The 25,957-nt window shown below is 39.9% G+C and overlaps 2 protein-coding genes across 4 annotated transcripts in view; both read right to left on the bottom strand.

Annotated features, from left to right (window-relative positions):
* Nucleotides 1-80: 80 nt before the first annotated feature.
* On the bottom strand, nt 81-7,520 carry LOC122981977 (vesicle-associated membrane protein-associated protein B-like). The gene is made up of 6 exons (XM_044350874.1): nt 7,205-7,520; nt 5,782-5,934; nt 4,470-4,573; nt 4,089-4,169; nt 3,508-3,690; nt 81-2,211 (listed from the first exon to the last, which is right to left on the bottom strand). Exons 1-6 carry the CDS (start codon nt 7,260-7,262, stop codon nt 2,035-2,037), a joined length of 756 nt encoding a protein of 251 aa, XP_044206809.1. The 5' UTR covers nt 7,263-7,520; the 3' UTR covers nt 81-2,034.
* Nucleotides 7,521-10,177: 2,657 nt separating this feature from the next.
* Nucleotides 10,178-25,957, bottom strand: part of gnas (GNAS complex locus) — a 41,211-nt gene continuing 25,431 nt past the window's right edge. For 2 of the 3 annotated variants that reach the window (XM_044350873.1, XM_044350872.1), the window contains exons 3-12: nt 25,286-25,340; nt 25,009-25,128; nt 19,556-19,653; nt 14,731-14,785; nt 14,414-14,487; nt 14,162-14,220; nt 13,941-14,061; nt 13,303-13,433; nt 12,647-12,714; nt 10,178-12,497 (exon numbers count right to left, since the gene is read on the bottom strand). In XM_044350873.1, coding sequence (XP_044206808.1) covers nt 12,351-12,497; nt 12,647-12,714; nt 13,303-13,433; nt 13,941-14,061; nt 14,162-14,220; nt 14,414-14,487; nt 14,731-14,785; nt 19,556-19,653; nt 25,009-25,128; nt 25,286-25,340 — 928 coding nt within the window. In that variant the 3' untranslated portion in view covers nt 10,178-12,350. The remainder of the gene's footprint in view (nt 12,498-12,646; nt 12,715-13,302; nt 13,434-13,940; nt 14,062-14,161; nt 14,221-14,413; nt 14,488-14,730; nt 14,786-19,555; nt 19,654-25,008; nt 25,129-25,285; nt 25,341-25,957) is intronic. The other variant, XR_006403365.1, reaches the window with a different exon arrangement.

Here is a 25,957-nt window from a genome sequence, read left to right on the forward strand (position 1 = left end):
CACACACACACAACCTCTTTTCAATGACTCAGATCTGAACTAAATGAGAAACAGAAGTAAAGTTCTCACAGAAACAGACATTTGGGGGTTTATGTATTTTAATTCATTATGATGCTACATGATCCATGGTGGTTGTTTAATTATTTTCTTCCTTTACTACAGTATGTTAATAACTTTGCCGGTTATCTTTTAAGTAATTTTATTTTTATGTACATACAAAAGAGTATCCAATTACTGTGTGATTACATTGTTGTGTGACTGTATCTCTGCATGTGTGGTCTGAAGCACTGATGCCTTTTTTTTTTTTTTTTTTTAAACTTTTATCAATGTAGTGTGTATTCACAGGTCAGTCCTCCTCCCAGCCGCCCACATCCCCACATCTCTGCTCCCCGAAGCTCCTTCAGGCAACGAAAAAATACAGATATTTATTCTTCCTCTTAACGGCCGAGTTTGCCGAGATGGTCATGTGATAGCCGAGATAATACAGCTGTGTTGTCTCGGTTTTCTCACACGACCACCAGAGCCCAACAGGAAACTGAAGAAAAAGATGACCGAAAGGAAACAAAAACACACACACACACACACAAAAACTGATGAACCAGACTCAAGATGGTCCCTTTTGAAAAGATGGTACTTTTTTTTTTTTTCTGTTTTGCTCATATAATTTCCAACACTCAAAAAAATAATAATAATAATAAATCCAGGTCATTTCATGCAGACTGCAGAGTGGACATTTGAATATAGTGCATTTGAATATTAAACATGAGAAGCATCGTGGCTACATGATAATATAAGAAAGAAAGCAAACAACTGTTGTAATACAAGGACGCAAAATACAATACTCCAAATTAAACAAGGTGGCCAAAACTACTGTTACATACTGTGTGTTATATACTGAAAATGTCAGTTGGTTTTGCATGACAAGTTTGTTTTAAGGTGTTTTTATTGGCTGATGCCACTTTCTCCCTCGCAACCTGAGGAAGTAATGGTCAAGAAAGTGTTAACTGGGAAACTCTGATGCTTTGTCTTTGAACTAGATCACTGCGTAGCATTAATTTAATGTCGTACTCTTGATTTTATTAAGTCATAATTTTTACCAATTGCCCCAAAAATGGATTTATTGAATTCCTATTGATTCCTTGGTCTGGTCAGATACATTTTAATCAGATTTTTTAACAAATAAACCCCCATTTTTTCTGTTGTGTACAGGAAATCTGTTAAACCACCCCTCTTCCTTCGCTCTAAAACTCAACAGCCTGTGATTTCACCGTTTGTGGTCTCCTCACATAAAAACATACACATGCAGTCACATCAGCCCTCCTGCAGGAGGAAGAAAAAAAAAAGAAAAGAAAAAAAAAAAAAAAAAAATCAACAAGACACAGACACACGCACACAAATGCACGGCTTTAACTGGCTCGCGTTTTTAAACCACAAACTGTTTAGAAGACAATACAGTTTGAGTCTTTCACTCGTCGCTTGTGTTCAACTCTCCTTGTAGATTATCAGTAATAAGTGGAAGAGAGATCATCAGAGGAGGAGTGTCGGATCTTTCTTACAGACAATGTGGAAGTTAAAGACTTGATAATCAATATAGAATCAATGAAAGACTTTAGACATTCAGCCAGAGTGAAGCCACATCCACACACCACTAACTGTTACCTGTGCAAGTTGGGGGAAGATCATTTAAGAACGAGGGATGGACGGAAAGAACGGATCAGAGGTGGAGATTATTTCACAAAAAAAAAAAAAAAAAGAAAAGAAGGCAAGACCTGTGACAAAAACGCTCGTACTGGTGATTTAACTGGAATCGCCTTCCTTTGTTTTCTTTTTTTTTTTTCTTACACATTAAATTATTTTCCATCCAGACAACCCATCATGATATTGCCTTAAATGTTTAAAAAAAAGAAAAAAAAAAAAAAAAAGAAAGAGAAATCAACATAAACCCAGAAGACATCCCCGTTGCCGTCATTGACGCGTGTCCTCCCGAGCACGCCGTCCTCGCCGTCTGTCACTGTGCTCTGTCCGTCTGTGTCTCTACAGGGCGAGCTTGCCAATGATGACTCCAATGACAAAGAAGAGCACGCAGAGCGCCAGGACGCGGATGCTTAGGCCTTCGTCCCTCATGGCCGAGGTTGCCATGACGGAGGAAGAAGAGGAGTGGGGAGCAGCGGCCAGCGACGTCACCTTTCTCTTCCGCAGCCCGTCGTCCTCCTGCGACGGAGACGGAGGAGTTACAGATAACAGCCGGAGCCGATCGGCACACACAAACACACAGATAACGAGAAAATGCAGAGCAGGAATATGACTGAAACTGTGTCGTCGTGACATTGTTTGTCCACCAGAGAGCACTGACAAGTTTGTTTTTTCTCCAACAGTACATAATGTATATATATACACATATATCGATGCTGGTGGCCTTTAGAATCAAGAGGCCGGTTCTGTTTTTCACATCATTAATCTATATGTGTCATCACAGTTTCTTCTTCACTAAGCGGTTGTTTGCAGGTATGTTGCTGCTTTGAAGTGGCGTCCCAGAACAAAATGAAATAAATCACAAGGCGAACGCACACAAATGCCGCAAAAGTACATCTGGAGTTTCATATCATGCCCTTGATGCCGAGGTGTGACATTTAGGGGGGGCAAGTCTCTAGAGGAAACTGTAGATGAGCAACTACTGAATCATTTACATACCTAATGGACATTTTCGCCTCTTCAGTCTGTCACTATACTACTTATCTGTGTGCATATCTTGCACCAAAATCTACATCTGAACTAAAAATAAGGGAAAGTATGACAAGTTTCATGTCTGATAAGGTTCAGAAATAGAAGCTTAGACCCGCTTCCTTCACATAAAAAACCACAGAGGTGTGGCTGCAAATAGGCTCAAAGGCTGTAACATACGGACAAGCAAGTTTTGCACATGGTGTCGTTTGGTGACTTGTAGCTGCAGCACATTTTAAACAGCCCATAGCGACTCTCCTTGCAAAGAGCTGACAACACTTGTAGGTAGAGGAGAAAGGAGCCTTTGGAGTAAAGCTCTAACAAATGTGAAAAAAAAAGGTTATTAATTTTTAATGTGATCATTTAGAGGCAGCTGGACTTACTCCTGAAAGAGAGCATGAGCCCGGTCACTGCTGCTAAATGTGTCGTACGATAATAAAAACATTCTGTAAAATATTTTTTAAAAGTACTTGATGTCGCTTGATGTGTGCAGATTTGAACTTTTACAGCCTTATTTGTTAAGATGCTCAAGCAATGAAGCAAGTTGTTCTGGTTGACTCATACAGTGCAGCACTAGTCAAAGCATACAAATCAAATATTTGCCTCTAGATTACTCATAGCCACTCATTTAAATAAAAATATTTTTTTTTCTGAACTCGGACACGACATTCAGAAGTGAAAGTATCTTAGCTTCTCTGTGTATGATAGAGGAAGTGCTGGAGTAGGAAATACAAGCTTGAAAGAAAACGCAGGTTGCCTCATTTTTCTTGTTTTTGCGTGTCTCACCCTGATCTGTTTGTTTTCTTCCCGTAGCCTCTGCACTTCCATCTGCAGCCGCTTGCACTCCTCCATGATCTTCTTCACCTCTCCGTCATCCAGCGAGGCGCTGGCAGACTTCGGCAGCGCAGAGTGCTCGGTCTTAACAGAGGAGGTAGAGGAAGACACAGTTTTGTTGCTTTCACTCTCATGCTGTGGAGAGAGAATGAGGGCGGTGGGGTGAGAGTGGGGGTGCGGGGGGATGAAGAGACATGCAGAGACACGGCAGGGAGTGAGATGAACGTACAAACAAATAAATCATAAACGAATAAACAAAGCATGTAATGGGTGATACGGTGATGTGTTGCTGATGGGAAGGAGACTGACAAAATTAAACTCAAAGGAAATGTGCGATGTGGATGTTTCAATCTGATTTGTTAAAATCATATCCAGTCAGTCTGAAATGGTTATTATGAAGCTGATGAATCTGCATCTATTTAAATATCATCTTTGATCTGATGAGGATGTGAGAGAAGGTGACTTTTGTGATTCTACACCTGTCATTTAATGACTGAGTGCAGCACAGTCGAGACTCGTGGACTTGTACTTACAGTTTTGTCATTTTCTAGAGGCATCTCAAATGCACATCTCAACTTTGAATCCATCAGCTCTTCTGGCTTCGCCTCCTTCCACTGTGAACGTCATGAAGAGGTAAAGAGACAGAAAGAGAGAAGAAACACTGACAGTTCATACAAGGATTCTTTAGTATCACTTTATTGTATCTGTCATGTGAATACAAGTCATTACTTCAACAGGAAATGCTTTAAAGTCCTACAGAAATTATCTGAAAAAAATGACGTTTCATGGCTCATAAAGAGTAACTCAGGGGTCTGTAGGTCAACTCTCATGTGATTTAAGGAATAAAAGCCTCATTAGTTACGGGCAATGAAAATATTATAATCCCAAATTATGTTTTATGCTCAGGTACTCACAACTCCTTCCATGTCAGTCATGTCGTACGGAGCCAGCATGGACTGCACCATGAATTTGTGTTTACTCTTTTCATTGGGGTCGTAGTCAAAAGGCTGTAGCATAACTGTGGAGAGAAACAACAAGAGAGTGGAGACAAAGATCATTAGAGAAAGGCTGACTTCCTGTATTGACCCATAACAAATGTTGCATAAAAAAGACAAGATGCCAGTCGGGTTTATGGTTTTGGTTATACTGTGACTTTGTTTTCCTCCTGCACCGACGACTCGTCCTGAAAGCTTCATTTTTCAGTATAAAAGATCATTTACTCGACCAATGAGTGCAGTGATTCGGTACTTAATGAATGTCAGAAATTAAATGTATTTGTTTGATATCCATGAAAGTAACAGAAATGTTGAGTTTGTTTGTCCCACATTTATGACTTATGAAGGCTTCCACCAGAAAGGTGGCAATGTGGGAAATAAATATTTAAATATCAATAAGATATCATTTGTCTTAATAGAAAATATCTGACAACACATGAAAAATCATGTTACAGGATAATAACATTGATATTGATAGTGTAGAACAACAAAACTAAAACTCTTTAACCTTTAGATCTTCTTCGTAATTATTATGGGATATTTCATGTATTTTTTCCAATTAGTTTGCTATTACTTTACAAATTTATGCCACTTCTTTAATTTAATGATTTTGAAGAAAAAGGACCCAACAATATTTGTATCAGCTTACTGCTCTCATTCCCAACTCTTCTTTTATTCTTCAATGGGAACAACAGCAGTGTGCCAGTATTTTTTCATCATTTTGTGCAGATTATTGTTACTCAGCACCTGCAAAGACTTTACAGATGTGCCTCCTCTTGATCATTGCCTGACAATGTTTCTATCCTGGTAGAACTGAGGCTAGAAGATTTACTTTGGTGCTGAAACATATCGCACGCTGGCTAGAACTACACCAACTCATATATATCATCATAAGAGACTAGATAACACTGAGGATCTTGTTATAAGGACAGCTTGATATGGCTTTAACACCGGCCTCTCCCAGTGTTATAACCTGCATTACAATAAAATGAATTTTCTGAACTTATTTCAGTGTTGCTGCCTGGTGTAACAATCAATATGTCTCCTTCTGCTCCGCTATTGGATTCACATTTGCAGTGATTTGTTTTTCCTCAGACACCACACTTCTAACCCAAAATCAGATTACATATTGCATGATAGCATCGACAGATCATCACATTATCAATAATAAAAGGGCACTATGTCAAAAATAGAGATATCTGATTGTTGAAGGAATAAAATAGTTACGGACCAGAGACGTTGATGGAGGTTCCGGAGTCGATGATGCCACTGTTGGGGCGCACACAGTATCTGCGAGGTGCGGTTGTCTTGACTTTGAAACACACATTTCTATCTGTGGGGTTGGTGAGCTTCAGAGTGGCAGTGACGACATCTGTAAACGGTCCTGAGGACACAAACACAAACAGCACAGTGACTCAAGGGTGTGTGTGTGTGTGTGTGTGTCAATTTTACACACTTGTCTAGTACTTTGGGTACAAGTATTTGTTTCTCACACTTGAAAGTTTTCACCAGGACTTTGACTACATACATGCTGCATATTGTGTATCTGCGAGGATGAATGTGAGTAGTGTTTGTGAGCCTGCCGTAAACATTGCTCTTCTTTCCACTGTTTTAATGTTTAATGTGCAATGTGTACAAAGCATTGACTTTATTATTCATGCCCCGCCCTCAGCCCAAAAACATACTAGAAAAACTAAACAGAAAACTTACTAGACAGACAAGAACTAGTGCTTTCTTCTGCCTCATGCTGACCCTCATGAGACCGTTTGAGCGTGTTTAATGACTCCAGACTGGAGTATTCAACCTGTTTTGACAGCCAAACCTTGGTTTTGGAGACAAACAGCCTCCCTGTGCTTTCTGCTCTGCATCAGTGACTCTGAGGGCGTATGCATCTTTTTTTCCCCCCCTGGCTTATCTTGCATTCAAAGCTCTGCAATAATCAATCAGTGAACCTAAGGCCATCCCTTGACCCATTTCTGCAGCAGTACACACCTTAACAGCAGAAAATAGCCATTAACCAACAGCTCAAGCTGTATTTTCACAATCAGTGTCTGAATATAGAAAAGCTGAGGAGGAATTCAGGCTTGCACAGTAAAGTGAAACGGTAAAGCTCTCAATCCCAGCGTGCTAGCTTTACAATATTGTGAAATAAGCATGATAATTAGGCTGAGCAACGCCACCCTGGTGTAGAAAGCGCTGGAACAGTTGGTTTCTTTCTTGGCAGCAGGGTGTTAGCAACAGAAAGGAGGACGTATGTCAAGCAGAACACATCACGGTGTTTCACATGCTGTCAGAGGATAAAAAGGCAGCGCACAGGAAGCAAATGGGTGAATTAGGAGAAACGGGACGGCGGGCCTGGCCTGCCCTGACGCTGCAATAACAGCTAGCAGAGCTAACTGCTACCTAGCTAGCTGGTTAGTTAGCAACGTCGCACACAGTGTCGTTTCACCTGTCATCATCATCATCATCACTACCACTATCATCATCATCACCGCAGCTCGCAATATGTGTCTGATTTAATAACAGCGGCAACAAATGGCGCCGCATGAGCGACCATTAACTGGTGGATGCAGGAGTCAGTACAGCGGCTATCATTAACGGCCCCGGTGTTAGCTGACTGGCCCCCCGGCCCTGCCCTCCGCTTCAGCCTTTACCTCTGAACTTCAGCTCGTGTTGTGGCTCCAGCACCAGCACTTGTTCTGTTCTGGCCATGGCCCAGAGAGCTGCTGCTGCCGCTGCTGCTGCTTCCTGTCGCGACGGCGGGGACAACGATTCTACCGCAGCTGGCTCCCGAAGAAACAACCCGGCCGTCCACGGTTTGTCTGTCCACGGGAGGGAAGGAGGAGGACGACGGTTACAGTCGCACCAGCTCACTGACTCACTGACTGACTGACTGACTGACTGCCACCGACAGCTGCTGGAGGCTAACTGTGCTACTGCTAACTGGGCTAGCAGCGGAGGGAGGGGCGGGAAGGAAGGAGCAAAGTGACGTCACAGAGGGGCGGTGCAGAACAACGTCACGGGGGCGGGGCTAGGTGTCAGCTGGTGTCTTAACAGAAAGCAACGTTCACATCTTCAATGCTAAATGTTATATCTTTAAATGTAAATAATAACCATAATAATGTTATTAATAATAAACAGAAAGTCATCAGGTCTGTGGACCAGGGCTGTAGTCAGGATTTCAGAGATATTCAGGTCATGTTAGTCCCCTCAAGGCACCCCAACCAACCAAAAAGACCACTTAGCTTTTTAAATTACTTATGTTAAATTATTAATTCAGTTAATTATTTATTCAGTTAACTAGTTCACTTACACTGTACTTGTACCAGTTTTCTAAATGCTGTTTCAAAGCCTTCACCACATCAGGGCTAAAACTCAAGAGGGAATAAAGCTGAAGCCTTTCTTTAATTAAAGTTTAAACATCCTTAAGCCAAAAAATCTGGTGTCAGCCTACAGAATACCCACTGTGTATGTTTTTTATTGTAGTGGTAATCGTGGAGGTAATTGAGGGGTTTGAGTAACATGACGGATGTTGCTCAAACCCCTCAATTACCTCCAGATGTAGAGGACATGACCCCAGTGTCCACAGTAGCTGCTAGTCCTACTATAGACATTTACAATGCCTCAGTTCTTATATTTATGTACCTGTTCCCTTGTGTTTTTGTTTTATCCTTCATGTTTTTTTCAACTTTGTATGAACTGAAGTTTAGTTCTATATATAATTAATACAAAATACTATAAAATATAATTCATTCTATATATAATTATCACTATACATTATATTACTATCAAGGGAGCAAATAAACATAGTGAGAGAACAATCAGATTTAGCCAATTTGGGTTCAACTACAGACAAACTGTGTCTAGATATTATGATTCATGCACCAGTGCTTTCAGCACATCCATGAACTTCTTTCACTTCTGCTAGAGTGCTCCAGATCACATTTGTGACCTCAATAATTTTTTTTTTCTTTTTTTTTTGAAAGTAGTACAAATTGATCCTCCTATATCAAACAACTATAAAGCCACAAATGAAATAGCTGGCCACAAATGTTTAGTTTGGAATCAGTTTCCAATGTTTTCCAATGTTTGAGTTGAGTCATGATTCATCATGTCATAATTAAATGTCATAATTCCCAGAATAGTACTACTTTTTTCCTTTTTCCGAGCAACAAGGCTGTTAAGTCTTATTTCCAGTCACCATATTACTCATTGTAATACAGACAAATTCTCTGGTATTACTTTTCCCTTTAGACAACCGTCACAGCATCTCCACACTAATAAATAAATGCACAGTTGGTGAATATTTGCCCTAAAGCTTGTGATTGCACACTTACAGCAACAGTTCTCCACAAGAGCAAATTAAACTCAGCCATTATCCACTCACCTCCACATCAGCTGAAACATAACTGAAGCTGGTAAAACCACCGAGCACAGAGTGAATTAGCTCCGATAGATCTGTGTCAGCAGCCTCCGGCCATCATGCTACATGATAGCACGGTCATCATTTCACAGCTCAAAAAGCATTTTAACAAGTTCAACACTGGATTTTTGGATGCACAGTGCAAACATGTGGCTACCAAACTCTTGTCTGGAGAAAATGTTAGAATAGACACCTGAATATATTTTTGCATATTGAGAATGTTGGGTGCAAAAGTTTGCTCGTGATTGTGTTGAGGTCTAAAAAAGACAAAAAGTTAAGTCCAACACTTTGTAAGATGGTTCAGAGTTAAAACTTATACAGATGTTGAGTAAATAATTGCAGATTTTTCAAAGTATTCCTGTAAACACGTTCATTTCTGACTGTGGTCATGGCAACGCAACCAAAACACCAAATGCACTTGTATATCAGGAGTTGTATTTTGCAGAATAGGGCTGGATATTCACAACATGTCCACTCAGTACATTTTTACCCTCAAGGGCTCACTGAGGAGCCTTCTGCAGGATAAAGACACATCATTTGCACTTTTATGAAGAGTGGGCCGAGTTCCTTATTTAACTTTCGACCTGAGTTTCCACATCGCTGAGCTTCAAACCAGAGGCCCTCCTGTCAGAATCTGACTTTACAACCTCCACGGTCGTCCCAATAAATAGAGACTGCATATCTGAAGAGGAAATGTCTGCTAAACGAACAGGAAACGCCACTTCCTCTGGTGAGGATTTACAGCAATTTAGGGATAAGATTGCAAAAATGCAGTTTACATGAGAGAGCAGTGTCGCCTGTGTGTGTGAGTGTGTGTGTTTATATGTGTAATGACAGACTTGTTGCTGTCTGCACCAAAAAAAAACCTTTATTTCTTAGAGCTCCTGTTCAGAAAGTAGAGACCCATATTTGATGTACACATTAAATGAAGACTAGGGCACTGAAATGAGAGAGATGCTAATACTGTACAGGCCGCCTCTGCTGTGCAAGGCTAGGAAGGAGGACCCCCTCCCCCCTCATCAGAAAATAAACTGAAAATAATTTATTTTTTTGTCACTTTTTTTTTTTTTTGGTCTTTTGGTAGCAAAAGAATACGATTTGTGTAGAAACAAGCAACATTTTGCATCTGTCATCTCCTCTTTAACCCTTCAAAATGTCCTTTGCAGATGTCAACGGAGGAAAACAAAAGAAACCTGAACACAACTTCAGTTGAAAGGATTTAAGTTATAGCAATACGCACACTATCAAGTGTACAATTTGTCAAGGTTCATTTGATTTCTAATAAAATACTTTTTTTTAAAACCCATATACATTTCATATATTTATCTTTTTGGGGTATATGGATCCAAAAATAGACATTTAAATCATAAAGAGAGAATGGGAGGATAGGGGAGAGAAATAAAACTACAAAAGCTACGAATGGTTGTCCTCCAGCCTAGAGAGAGAGACAGAGAGAGAGAGGACAGAGGAGAGAGAGCGAGAGACAGACAGATAAAGAGAGAGATAGAGAGAGAGAGAAAGGGGGATAAAGAAAGAGAAGGAAGTGGCGAGGGAGGCAGAGAGTTAGGAGGGGATTGGCCAAGCTATACAGCGCAGTATGACACCCACTTTAGCTCATTACACACGTACAGTCGTGATCAAGGCACAGGGATCTTCTAAAAGTTATTTTTTTCAATAAAGTTGTACAAAATAATACATTTTACAGTCTGTACAAGAATAATAGTTCAGCAGTAAAGTAAAGACAGACATACAGAGGAGCGAGAGGTCGGGGAGGAGGGAGGAGAGAAGAGGGAAGATGGAAGGAGGTGCTAGCAGGTTGTTTGACCACATGAGTGAAAAAAAAACAAAAACAAATAAGCGTCCCGTTTGTTGTTGTCATCTTCTTCCTTTTTTTCTTTTTAAAGTCCAGGATTATTATATTTTATTTTATTTTTTTAAAAAAACAACAAAAAGAGCACTGCCAGTAAAGTAAAAGTGCGGATGGGAAGGTGGTGGAGGAGTGAAGAAGGAAGAGAGAGAAAGAGACGGAGAGTGAGTAGAATCGGCAGAGGAGAGAGAAGAGGGAGAGAATGACAGAGACAGAAAGAGTAAAGATAAAGAAAGCGCACAGGGCACAATGGCACAAAAGTCTACACAGACAAAAACAGCTGTGGAGACAGTAAAACAGGGTCAATCATGACAAGATGAGAGTTCTCTTTAACTTATATGGTACTGTACTGTAGAAGGATGCTTTTTGCCCTCCGTTTGTTAAGCTCCATAAAAGTTGGCATTATTTTTTTTTTCTTTTTTTCTTGTTTTAAACTCAATATTTCCTCCTAACGTTTTGCTCCACTACCAACAAGGCAAAGTCAGGTGGCAAAACAGTTCTGCGGAGGAGTCGAGGGATCCTCGTCGTCCCTCTCAAAACGTGTCCAAACTCCAGCAGAGAAATTCACATCGGAGTCGGCTCTGTCCTGTTTGTTGTGAACCTGCCCCACCTCCCCTGCAGCCTGGCTGATCACAACACACCCCTGGTCCGTTTTAGTCCGTCGACGTGGTAACACTGCTCCTCGGGGCTCAGCTGCGCAGTCGCTCAGTCTGTTTAATCTCAAAGCACTGTGACGGACAAAAAAACAAAACAAAAAAAATCAACCGACAGCTCAATGAACAGGTCGCTTGTCGGCTGCTGCTACAGTAGGCGGATCAGTACATTTCCGGATCCGCCCCGGTTGTTGCAGTCCAGTAAAAAGCAGGTGTGATACGTTTCTGTGTGCAAGCAGATTCCTGTGGTTGTTGTATTTCTGGATGTGTGTTAAGTGATAGGAAGGATTGGCGTCGAGTCCTGAGCACAGTGCTTGTGTTTTCGTTAGATACAGTGTTCAGCTGATCTGTTGTGACATGTTTATTCTCTATTTGCAGTGATTCAACAGTCATCTCTTTCCAAATCGCACTTCAATCTCAACCTCAATCTCAACCGCAGCTCGAACCCTCCTCACTGCAGGAGATACAGTCCAGACTTTGGGAAGGTGAAGGTTACGTGTACAGGGGGAGGGGGGAGACGATACATGATGTCCGAGAGGCGAGGAGGCTGGGAGTATGGCTGAAAGTGGTGGAGATCAGAGTCCGTTCATGTGTTACCCCCCTTAAACCCTTCATCCGTCAAAAGATCTCCGTCTACTACAGGTAGGGAGTTTGCATCGGGGGAAGTTCTGGCTTCAGGGTGTTTACTGTAAGTGTGTGTATGTGTGTGTTTATGTGTGTGAGTGTTTTGGCCTTCACAAGAGCTCACACACCTCTGTGGAAGAGGGGGAGTTCAGAGACTCAGGGTTCAGGGTGTTTCATAGTCCGATCTGTTTTTGCGTTTTTTTTTTTTGGGCCGAACACCTTTTCCTCTCCCATCACAACAGCTCGTACTGCCTCAGGTGCATCCTCTGGATGATGTCTCGACAGTCGTTGAAGACGCGGCGGATGTTTTCCGTGTCGACGGCGCAGGTGAAGTGGGGGTAACAGTAGTGCCTCCCGTCCCCGCTCGCTGTGCTGATCCTCTGTAGATGGAGAAAGGAAAAGGTGAAAAATAAATCACAAACTAACACGGATAATTGATACTTCAAAAAATATACAGTAAACAAACACATTCTTGGTCATGTTATATATAGCTCTCACAGTATAAAACACACAAGCAGACCAAACTCACCAGGAATTCATCTCTTATGAAGTACTTTGCCCTTGTAACACGTGGATCTTCTCCAGGCTCTGGTGTCGCTGGAAGATGAGAGAGAAGCTAATGAGACCAACTGCTACATGATACATAATCCTTAAAGTGACAACTATTCAAACATGAGGTGATCTTAAAGCAATAAGGATGGAAACTGGCTTTTTTTCATTTATTAGTCAGCAAGTAGACATTTGTGTGTGTGACCAGATTGATCTCCCAAGTGTATATCAAAGATGACCTCTTGTGGTCACCGGCACTAAATGCACTGTCCCTCACATGTAGTTTTTTTTTTTTTTAGAGGAATCACCAGTCACGAGTTTGTGCATATTAACTCACACAGTCACAAAGAAAAAATACTTTACACTAAAAGCTGAAATATCACTGTAGTAGTTGGTGTATCCCCATGAAAGCACAGGGATGTTTCTGCAAGCTCAGGAAACAGATTTTTTTAAAAAAACTGGGATATATTTGGCACAGGTGATGGAAAACTGGGACATCTTGGTATTTTTCAGACCTGTTTTCAGCTGGGACTGTTTGAGAACAGTTTGGGATGTCTGGTCACCCTACTTTACAAACAATTATTACAAGAGGTCAAAGTATCGGTATGTGGATAAAGCTGCAGCATGACTGCTCACCATCGTCAGGTGTGGTGTAGCGAGCAAATTCAGGAAAGTATTCCTCGATTTTAGACTTTCCTGCCAGCACCTTCTCCGCTAGCAGGTCCTGTTTATTTAGGAACAAGATGACAGAAATGGTCCGCAGCCACCTGAAGGAGAATAAAACACTCTGAATTAAGATCAGATACACTGAGCCGTCAAACTGTGTCTGAGTGGTTCCTGCAGAAAACATTTCCACAACTGAAAACAGTACTTTAAAGGAGAAAATAAACTTACTGGATTCAGTATTAGAACAAAAATAATGTCAGCAAATACATTTTGACTGAGGCATTAAACTCAGTGACGTCCATGTTTGTCATGATATGAGACACGCTGTAAAAGATCTTGGTAGTTTTCCACCTTTCTGCAACAATAGTTTGCTTACACGCTGCTGGAACTTGTAAATAACACGGTTATGCAATCTTTCAAGAGAAAAAGCAGTTCATGAAGTTTCCCAGCAATGTTACCTGGGTGTGTCAATAACTATGATCTGTCTGCAATAACAAAATTGGGGGGGGGGGGACCCTGAAATTAAGTTCCTGGTTCCTGGTCCATCTTGTTTACTTCTAATAAGTGACAGGAAACAAAGAGGCCAACAGACATCTGCTTCTCCTCACCTGTTGTTCCAGATGTTCTTGAAGAGGTTGAGGGCCTCCTGTAAACGGTTGGTCTGATTGTCCTCTCTGATCACCATGTTGTAACTGCTACTGGCCACCACGAAGATGATGGCCGTTACGTCTGAGGGTGAGAGAGGGTCAGCAAAAAATCAGACACAGCGAGAGAAAGAAAAAAAAAAAAGAGCCGAGTGAAGTGAGAGGAAGCAGAAAGAGTCAGTTACCATTAAAGCACTGGATCCATTTCCGGCGTTCGTCTCTTTGACCGCCGACATCGAACATACTGTGTAAATCAGACAAGAGACATTAAGGTTCACGGATGAAATACTGCCATCATGTGGACAAACGGTACATCTATGCTTCAGTACGCCTTCATAGTACGTTTTAATAAAAACTTTGAGTCAGTTTTATAAGAAATCTGCACAGTTCCTGAGCAGATGAGTTTTATCCCTCCTTCTCTTTACATTTTTACTTACTGGAAATTAACTTTGTCCACTTGGAATCTTGTCTCGAAGATCCCTGAAGTCAGTACTCTGCACCGCAGCAAATCCTGGTGAAAATAAAAGAAATTGTGACAAAAAAGGTTGTTAAGATCATGAAGATATTCTATATGATTTTGAATACTTTCAGCACTAAATCTGGAGCAAGTATAGCGTCCTGAACTTATTTTCTAGATCAGGGTGAAAAACTTGGAGGAACTGGGACATGGGATGTTTTTTATTTTAGGCCCACATGTCTGAGCTTCACAGCTTGGGTAAAAACGATCACTTTACGGTAGCAGAGATTCACCCACCTGATCTGTGGGAGTGTAGTCACTCTGCTTCACAATTTCAATCTTGTCTAGAAAGCTGAAGAGACAAAAGGTGAGAAGGGGTAATGTTAGTGGTGGAGAACAATGACAAAAAACTAAAACACAACTCTTTGATTTCTCTTCTCTTTAAGAACCTGTAACAACATTTTAAAAAAGCATCATGTGTGTTTAATAGAACGTTAAATAAAGTGTTCCCTCATACAGCATTTAGAAACAGGAATGAAAACTAAACATTTTAACTTAGCCGAGACATATTATTTGAAAAGCTTTAACACAACATTTTGACAATGTGACTGAAACTCTCCACTGGACCAACATAAATCATATCGCCGAGTGTTTGACCTTCAAGGCATCAGTGGATGAGCCGTAGAGAAATAAACACACTTGGAAGTGATCAGCAACACAAAAAGCAGGAGACACACAGCATGAGAAGCATGGAAGATGTGTCCAAGATGCCAAAGTGGTAGAACTTTCATCAATAGCTAATAGATCATTTTATCAGTAAAGTAGTGCTCTTTCAGGTTCTGTTATGCACATGAAAAAAACCCTGCTCTAATGCTGTAATTTATACTATAAACACTTTGCATTATTTTATTATTAACACTTCATTAGTCCTGCAGTAATTAAACGGGAGGTGGGCCACGATTTAAAATCTCCTGATACACATAGGAAAACATTTTCTGTGGGAAAAACCTTCAAACTTTTTCTGAACTGCAGATGACTGATCAATATGACATGAAGCCAATGTAACAAACAAGATACTTACTCACACACTAGTTTCTTACTTCTGATTCACATTATCAAGTGAAATTATTTTAGTAGTGCTATTATTTCTTTTCTCTAAGGACCCCAGGAGGAGCAGCTTTCGTGCTGGTAACAGGGAACCCAAATAAATAAATAGACTTCATGGTGGTCGGCAGAAACAAAGTTTCAGAGGATTATCGACATAATTGAAACATTTAGGTGTTATTGTCTCATAAATGGTTATAATTCAGAGTGAAATTGACCCTTAACAAGTCATCACGCAAGAAAAAACATTTAGCAACCCTTTGTTCAAACCCTATAACAGATCAAATAAAACGTGTCTTTAAGTCCACAGAAAGTTTGGACTCTCAACATTAGATCTTTTCACCTTTTAATGTCTTTAAAACGTCACAGATTAAGTCAAAAATAATCCTGATGTGTGCAGTCTGCTGCCATCTCTTCATATAAATATATAATTTAGAAAATTCTTGGTATCGAAGTTTAAACAGTTTCAAAAAGTTTTCAGCCGTTTGGAGGCACAAACTTTCTGAAATGCTGGTTTGATTATTTACTCTCACGTTAGTTTGCATCATCTCTAAACACATAACAGGAAAAGAAGACGAGCGGTAAACTTCTCGTCTCACAACAACAAGTGTCTCTAATCTGTGTATTCCTGTGAATCAAAGAGAAACGGACGGAAACAGAGATGATAGAGAGAGAAAAGACAGATGGAGAGACTTGATGTGAGGACGACGTGCTGGAAGCAGAAACAGCAGAGAGATGAGAGTGAACGTGAGAGAGAGAGAAGAAACAGAAAGAGAGACAGAGAATGAAAGGTAGTGGCGTCTGTCTGACATTACAGAGCAGATTTCAAAAATAGCTCCCCAGCGCCCTGGCCTCCAGCACGGTTACCATGGAGACCCAACCACAGGCGCTATTAATAGTCTATCAGCTCCCAATCTAGTGCGGCTGGAGTAGCTCCAGAAAAAAAAAAAAGAAAAGAGACAGACAGAGATGGAGAGAAGGAAGACAGAGGAGGAGGAGGAGGAGGAGGAGGAGGAGAAGAAGAAGAGCAGGATGAGCTTGTGTTTTTGTTCTGGATGTGTGAGCAAGAAGAGGGAGGGAACAAAAAGACAGGACCGTACCATCTCAAACACCTGAGGGAGAAACACAAGGGGAGGGTAAAACTTTTAGAGGAGCAAATCAACTTCAAGTGTTAAATTAAACGCACATAATATTCACTAAGACTGACGTATTTAGTAAAAAACAGCTGAGGCTTCGGGCTTGTAGTCCAGAGCCGAGCAGCGAAGGTATCCTCCACAAACATCACCCCTCCTCCTCCTTTAAACATCCTCTGGTCTGTAGATGACTCAGCCTCGGCCATGTTTGCTCCCAAACACTGCAAACTGCTGCTGTTACATAAAAAAATATTTAACTACAATTTTCTCTCTTCAGTCTCTGCTTTTGCTTTGGAGAAGATAACTGGATGTTGTAATAAACTGTCAGCTGATGAAAACTGGGCTACATCGCATTTATTAAATCTATAAGAAAATACATGTTTATCATTTTGATATGACAATGAGAAGATGGTGTTTTGGTGATATAAAGTGTAAAAGACGCTGTGGGAAAAGGAGGCAGAGAGGATCACTGAGCAAAAGTCTAAAGGACAGGTGGTAGTTGTGGGTTTAGATAATGAGAGCGCAGCGACGTACTGTATCTGCAACTGTTTCTGACATCGTTTGTGAGTGAGATGTTGTACATGAACGTCAATAAAGAAACAGTTTAGTGGCTCTTTGCATATAAAAGTCAGCTGGAATCTACGAAACATCAATATGATGCAAACACGTGTGTATGGCCTTCTGATTCGGAGTAAAATACTGGTGAGACGAGCAAAGACGACACTAATGTCGGAGCTTTCTATGCGTCTGTCAGTTTATACACTGAGTAGAAAACGTTATCACATCTCTGAAGTCAGTTACCTAACGGGCACAAAGTCTGACGCAGTATCCCACAGCTGCCACTAGATGTTACCGAAGAGCAAAATCTTAATGACTGTACATGAATTGTACACTATTATGAGTATTTTGTTGGTTACAGGACACATTACAGTACAGCTATGTCGAGTTCACATCAGGCATGTTTGCAGTATTTCACTCAAACAGTAGAATGATTTGGTTACGTTGTTTAGACGAGAGAGAACAATGTGATAAAAACTAAAGAAACATCAAAATATGCTCGTCCTTTTCCCCCTACAGTGTTCAATCCAAATCTCTTCCAAGAAATGACCTTAAAATATTACAGATGTTGACATGCGACAGCCAGACGATTCTCATGAATGGAAAATCCAGCCTGTTTGTGCTTAATGACATGAAGTCTGTCACGTTTAGATGAAGTTACAGGGATCAGAATCAGGGATGATCCCCCTCCACATGAAAGCTACAACTGATGATTGTTTCAAATCATTTAAAAAATAGCTGCCATCAACAAATATATAAAAATAGTAAGCATAGTCTGTGTATGTTTGTCAATACTGCAACCTTTCACCCAGTCAGTATGAGTCCTGCTGTGGTGAAGTCTCCACACTGACCAGAGGGAGCTGCACTTCCTGGTATGAAGCTACTTTAAAAATCACAGAGCCACCATGATGTCCTGAGCCCATGTGACGCTGTTTGTCATGGTTCATTTGTAATCTGGCAGTGTGAACCAAAACAAACCAAATAAAAAATGCAACAAAGTACATTTTGCCACTATGGTTTGGAGCAAGAAAAACTAACTGCAGGTGTAACCGAACGTTAGGTTACTGTTCTGTGAATGTTCAACATTAATAATAGTAAGAAGAAGAAACTTGATTTATAAACAGTTCGTCACATTAAAATATATAAAGGACAAAAAAAAAAAAAAAAAATCACATGATAAAGAAACGTTAAATTTTAAACTAAAAAAAACAGTGTACGGTCATAAAAACCACAACTTATTAGTTTAGATGAACATTAATATTTCTGAACTCATATAACACCAGTTATTTAAATAGTTTAATAGTCTGTCTTACGAGCAGAGCTGCAACGATTAGTCGATTAATTGCCAACTATTAAATTAATCGCCAACTATTTTGAGAATCAATTAATTGTTTAGAGTCCAAATTCTCTGATGACAGTTTTTAAAATGTGAATATTTTCTGGTTTCTGAATATCTTGCGGACGTCACATTGGGTTTTGGGAAACAGTGATCAACATTTTTCACCATTTTCTGACATTTTAAATAATGAAAATAACGGTTAGTTGCTACGTACTTTAGGGAGGTATTTTCCATATTATAGAATAGGACTTACGTCTCCTGAAAACTCTTGTTACCAAAACGGATTCAATAGTTTTTGTGCCAACTTGTGAAAACTGTGATTCTGAGGCCTTTAATCTGCACCACGAGAAATACTGTTTACACTGAATTATCAGTTTGTTAAATATAGAGCTGAAATTATGATTATTTTATTAGATGACTGGTTGATGTTGTTTTTCAGATTGACATGCTGTTATGGTGGTTTGTTAAGTGTCTTAACCAGTAGGCTACTGGGACAACTGGAAGCCCTGGTCAGGTGATTTTGATAGAAATCACTCAGCAGCTATTTAATAATGGATTCAATGTGAGGCCTTTTCTTTGTCTTATGTGAAAGTTACCTGAGTATATTTTGGATTTGGACAAAACAAGCTAACTGATGACATCACCGAGGCTTTAGCAAACCTTGATTTGCATAATTTGCATTTTTTTTTTATCCTTTTTCTGATATTTTATAGACAAAACTATTTATTTATTGAGAAAAGAATTGCCAGATAAATAAAAAATGAAAATAATAATTAGCAGCAACTCTAAATCTAATATTACACCACTACTATCAACATCAAAAACTACCAGAGTTGAAGATCAGAAACATCAAAATGTCAAGAGATTTTTTTGTAAGGCTGTTATATTGTATTTAATGGTACAGCAGGTGCGTCCATTTATTGGGTGCCACCCAATAAATGTCAGTGTAAAATTCACCATGAAGCTGGACTGGCAGGTGGTTACTTACTATTGTGCACAGTCGATTAGCTGGTACTCGTTGGATCTCTCGTAGCACGCTTTGACCCCCTCGTCCAGCCACAGTGTCTTCGCATGGTCGTAAAACTCCTGAGGAGGGACAGACAAATACATGAAATTAAAAAAAAAAAATAAAAAAAAACTGGATTGGGAAAAAAGATGAAGAGTGTCAGAAAAGTACACGATTTGACGTTGCTGCTCAGTGGGATAGCTGGGGAAATGTACGTGTTTGTGTATGTTTACCAAGCTGAAACCTGTTTAAAATGGGATTACAAAACACACGCTCAGTTTGACCTAACGGCTGTGGAAAAGTTCAGTTACACGAAGTATTTTTAGTACAGTAAAAAATCGGCGACCTTTGCTTGATTAAATTGGGTCAACCAACAGTTGATCTGCTGAATCAAAGAAAGGAGACATTCTGTATTATTTACTGTGCATATTACACCTAGTATGACGGCTGTGACAGAAGACAGAAACTAGGACGGGGTTGTCTGTCGTCCATGGCGAGTGTGTGAGGGCAGCGGGCGCTTGGCGTTTCTGTTGACACCACATGCAGTGTACGTTGTGCCTGGGCGATGCCTGTGTACATGTCTGTAAATGTAAATAGGGGCGGAGGGAGAGAGAGGCTCCTCACTGTACACAGGCACCATGGATGGATTAACCACTTCACTGACTGAACAACAGACGTCCTCTGGAGATTTCATTTCAAGGATGTTAGAAAGTAGCTGAAAACACACTAGTAACTTATAAAAGTTATCATAACATCTCCCCTGAATACATAATGGCAATAAAGGACACAGTTATAACCCCAAACTATTCAATCTTTATATACGGTTTATATATAGATCATGTTTTGAAATGCATGTCCAGTCTACAGCCTTTCACAGGTGTGAGGAGGATTACAGGGCAACACATGGCCTGTGTATCCTTTGATAGTGGTGCCAATATGATACCTGAACCAAACATCTGTGAGCATTAGTCTTGAGCAGCAGTGCAAGAACTTTGTCTTAACAAATACATGACAAAATAAGCAAAGATTTCTAATTCAGCTCAAGGAATATCTGATCAAAGAATAAGTAAATAACCTCCAATATTTGACAGTCTATAACACGTTTTCATTGGTCCCCAAAAGGTTTTGATGTTGATATCCAGGCAACAGTCATTTTTTGGGTCATATGTTTGGGGAATTTACTGTATAGAGGAGCCAGCTCAACAACTTCATAACTCCAAGTCAAAACATTTCCTTCACAGCAACGTGTCAACATGTCAAAAATACTACATGAACTATTTGTAATTGGCATAAAGCCTGGACGTCCTTCTGGACAGAGGACATGTCAGTTCACTCAAAAACTGGATTATTTGTCTTGCGAATATCACGTCCACAAAAATACACAACATGATTCCACACAGGATTAAAAATATCACTGAATGATGCCTATTACATTATTTGACCTTCTCTATCCGATCCAAACCTGTCCAGACACAGTTCAACTTGTGCTCAGGAGGTGTTCAATGTTCCCCATTAGAACGTCATCTATACAGTGCAGATGTTTCTCTTTCTCTAACTTTTTGGGGTTTTATTGAAAGTCTGATGTTGGGAAAAAACAGATACTGATTTAACATTTAAGTAATTTATCAAACAAAAATGTAAACCATTTTCCAGTTTCTCGAATATGAAGGTTTGCTTATCTTTGTTTCTTACGACTGTAAATCGACTGATTAATCGAACACGTGGACAATAAAGTTCCTAACTATTTGACATAATTAAAAGTTGCAGCATTAAATCCAGGTCCTACTTGTCAAAACTGGGGCTGACGTACCAGATGTGTTGATGTGAAGGTGCAGATAGAAATGAGGAACAGACTAATGTGGGACTCAGCGGTGTGTTTTGTATGTATGGGGGCCGTTTAAGTGACTTAAAGGACCAGTGTGCAGGATTTAGTGGCATCTAGCGGTGAGGTTGCAGATTGCAACCAACTGAATACCCTTCACCCTCCCCTTCCAAGCTTGTAAGAGAACCTACGATGGCCATGAAAGTCAAGAAACACACAAAAGTCCCTCTCTAGAGCCAGTGTTTGGTTTGTCCGTTCAGGGCTACTGTAGAAACATGGCGGTGCAACATGGCAGCCTCCGTGGAAGAGGACCCGCTCCCTATGTAGACATAAAGGGCTCATTCTAAGGTGACGAAAACGCAACGATTCTTATTTTCAGGTGATTATACACTAATTAAAACATACTTATGAATATTATTTTAAATTTCTCTCAAATCTGTTCTGCTAGATGCCACTAAATTCTACACACTGCACCTTTGACAGGAACTTTTTGGTTGCCGTGTCAATGAACTGTCTTAATGCAGGCCGAGCACAGGCTGCTTTCTAAATCAGAGCGGTAATACACAGACGCCTGTCTGTCTCACTCTTACAAAACACACACACACGCACGTGACGCACACACACACATTCTTTCAATTACATCGGTTTATAACGGAATAGATCAATTTGCTATGTGTAATCATATGTAGGAAGTTATCCACTGCTTAGTAAAGCATAAAAACAACCAGATAAATTAGCAATGTCACAGTCCTGACACACACCTCTCTCTTTACACACACACACACACACACACACGACTGGCATCGCTGCTGTCTCTCTCTGTCAGGCAGATCCCGATGAAAGCAAGAATACACTTTCGCCATCCTGTTTTATAACTTGGAAACTATGCCGTGCTCGCCATAAACAAGTCAACCAACCAAACAAGAAAAGCCAACAGCAAGCGTAAACAAATAATTGCTTCCCAACAGCTCAGCATGAGTGGAATTCCTTGGACGGCAGGGTGACTTAGCGCTTAAAGAGAGCATCATCCTGTAGAGAAAAATCACAGATTTGATTCCCATAACAGCTGACGTGTCTTAATAAAGTGTCGCTGAGTGGTCGTCTGCTCAGAATGAGAGTGTGAATAAATTAATTAATAAATCAATGTATCTGGTAAAGACGATCACTTGACTCAAACACACGTGTGCTGCTCTCTATCTTCTATTTTTCCTGACTTTGGAATAAAACAGGATCATTATCTTCCATAAGTAGCTTTTTATTCACATTTCTTAAAGGATTTTTCTTCCCAACCAGGACTTTTTTTTTCCGTATCATTTGTCATCATGTCTTACAAACTTCCAGTGTAACCCAGTTATCTAAAACACTTACTTGGAAGCGGGAATAACAGTCAGTATATCCAGAAGGTCAATTATTCACTGCACTGTAAAAATGTGTGCGTGTGACTCAGTACATATGTTGTTGCCAAAGAGGAACGTAGCCAAAAAAATCTAAAATATCTTTACAGTATACAATTTGATTTGCCTTCATTTTCACTTTCAAATAGTTTAGTTGTTTAAAAGACCACATGCAAGTCTCTCCTGTATCTCTACAATTACACTGATGTAGAAAAAGTTATATCTATGAAAAGTTATAAAAAAAAAAAAAATCTATAATCTTTCTCCCTTTTACCTCTTTTGTTAAGATGTTCTTGAGACGTACATTCAGTCTAAGATTCAGTTCTAATTTCAAGGGGATCACGAATAAAACTTCACATCCTTCGAATTGCCACTGAACCTGGTAAATGTGTCTTTATTTGCGACGTTAGTGAGAGAAATCTTGTCATCTGCATCGTCCCTTACATGTAAAAAAAAAAAAAAAAAAAAATCCTTTCATCATGTAGCTCTCCATGACAGCAAACTCATCATGTGTTTACAAACAGAGCACTCTTTTATAAATCAGTCATGCGCTTTAAGAAAGAAAAAAATAAAAACCTCAGTCTTCCTTTCATGATGTAATGCTTCCTCAACCCTCCCTTTTCCCTCCTTGCTTCCTCCGTCTATTACAGCATCTCTTTCTGTCACATTATAACCATTAAACTTTCAAACTGGGCGACCAGAAAATCCTGAATTCTAGCTAAACTTTCTGGAAGCTACAAGTGTGTTTTCGGCTAAGAAACGGAGGCAGCGGGGCTCGTCTTTGGCGAGGTTGATGTGTAGGTGCTAGTATGGTCCTGCGGGACAGCTGACCCTGTTTACTGAAGGTCGTCATGACTGTATGGAAAGAAACAAGAGGCTCTTCAGCCGCCTAATGTCTCTACATAATCACCATCATACGTTAAACACAAGCTGTTGCGCTAATTAGGTTGTTGCACCAATTAATACATTCATTAGCAGGAAAGTCAGAAATACTCATCTTCCCATAACACACAGGCGCTATTAATATGAACCCTGTGCCTCGAAGCATTAAAGGACCATGTTAGTGTTTACCTTTCTAAACAGTATTTCTATCAAAACAATTAACATGAAAATCAATTCTATATCAGTGTGAACAATTATCATCGTGTAGTTTTCAAATGCATCCATAGTTTGAAATCTGATCATTTAAATTTAAAAAAACGTGATATTCTGTGTCATGGATGATCACCAAAACATTATTTCAAACATGTTTCAAGACTCTGAAGGTTGATTTTCATGCTTCACTCAAATAAACTGAAATTAAAGGCTGTCTGGAGTTTATTAAAAACATCCAAACATTAAAAGAGGGCATGTTTTTGAAAATAGTCAGCAGAGGGATACGATGTGTGATACCTGACTGGTATGGTGGTATGAAGACATATTTTTCCCTAATTAATGAAATCCAATGAGTACTTAAACATGTACACTATAAGGAGGACCTGTGGCGTTACTATAAAAGTTTTATGTTTTATAAATTGTTTAGACAGACAGAAAACATATTAAAAAGTACCATAAAGTACCAAAACAGCAGGACTTTAAACAAAATTAATTCCCAAATACTAGAAAATGAACTAGAGCTTCTATTTAATTCACTTAAAAGTGAATAAAGTCTGGCCCCACAGGTGGTTGTGGATAAACAGTGAGACACTGAGGTTTGGTCTCTTGGCATGGACAATTAGTTAATGGGAATGTCCCACTGAGACACTAAACCCAACACAGACATTACCCATGAGGTCATTAGCAAAGCTCAGTGTTTGCTGCTCGTGTCAAGAGATTAACACCTGGGATTTTGGGACTATTATCTACTATCATTTACTGACAAACCTACCTGCACCTGTTGCAAATATATCGGCCACAGCTTTACACCAACAGCCAAACAGGGTAAACAACATGAGGTGATCAGAGAGGTTACTAAACCAATCCTAAATTTAATTTAGCTACAGTTACACTTTTTGGAGGTGAAGATAAAAAGAGCTGCACCTGAAATGTTCGTTAAAATTGTCCAATTCATTGCAAAACCACATGCACAAAAAGCTACAGCTGCAAAAAAAAAAAAAACGTTTCCTTTAAAACTGGTGTGAAGATAATCATATTTCTGTGTGTGTGTGTGTGTGTGTGTGTGTGTGTGTGTGTGTGTGTGTGTGTGTGTGTGTGTGTGTGTGTTTGTGGTGTCTACTTACAGATGGAAAGTCAAAGTCCTTCTGGCTGACGAGGTTGAGGACGTATTCGATCCGGTGCTGGTTCTCTGGACACGCCAACTGCACCGGCGGTGTCAGGGTGCTCATAGCTGTTACTATGGTCTGTCACACACACACAAACACCAAAGAAAACACATTTAAATAAGGATGACGGACAAACAGATGATCCGTCTCAACAGTTCAATTAATCAACATATCAGAGTCATTTAGAGCATTTTTAGTGTTTTCATCTGCTGACGAAATGGACACAGTCACTCACCTCGATAGCTTCTTTAATATTATTCTTGATGTCGTGAATTTTCTGCTTCTTCTCTCTGAAACAGACACACAGATTCAGTGAAATCATCATCATCATCATCATCATCAACGTGAACTTTAAGGTAGGACAGGACACACAAATAGTACAATGAAATAAAACTGCATCCAGTCCGACAGTTACTGATAATTCAGGAGCCAAAATAGCAGTTTAATGCAGTAAAAAATTATTAATGAATGAATAATGTTGACAGAATGGTCAAATATGCAAAATTATAATCAATAAAGAACATGAAATTTGGTCACTTTCACTGTCATCGAGGCAGACTCACAGCTTACATTATCACTACAGCTCCACTGCTTTTCTTCTCTTAAACACAAGAGAGGACGACTGTTTATTTTGCAAATATTGTTATTGTGAAGTTAAAAGGAAAAAAAAGGTACCGGGAGGGAGTTCCATGTTACCATGACATGGTACACAACAGTGTGCTGCATCGAGTTTGTTTTTGATCTGCGAAGGGTAAACAGACCTTCATTGGCACGCGTGGTAGAGAAATTATGTCTGTCTGCTGTGAAGGATAGCTGTTCGTACAAGACATTTGGACTCTCTGTGACAGAAATGTTTCTAATAAAGGCAACCAGAGAGCCAGTTATCTGTCACCTTGAGCCTCCCAGG

Source organism: Thunnus albacares, chromosome 5, assembly GCF_914725855.1.
Source record: "Thunnus albacares chromosome 5, fThuAlb1.1, whole genome shotgun sequence".
Classification (NCBI taxonomy): Eukaryota; Metazoa; Chordata; class Actinopteri; order Scombriformes; family Scombridae; genus Thunnus; species Thunnus albacares.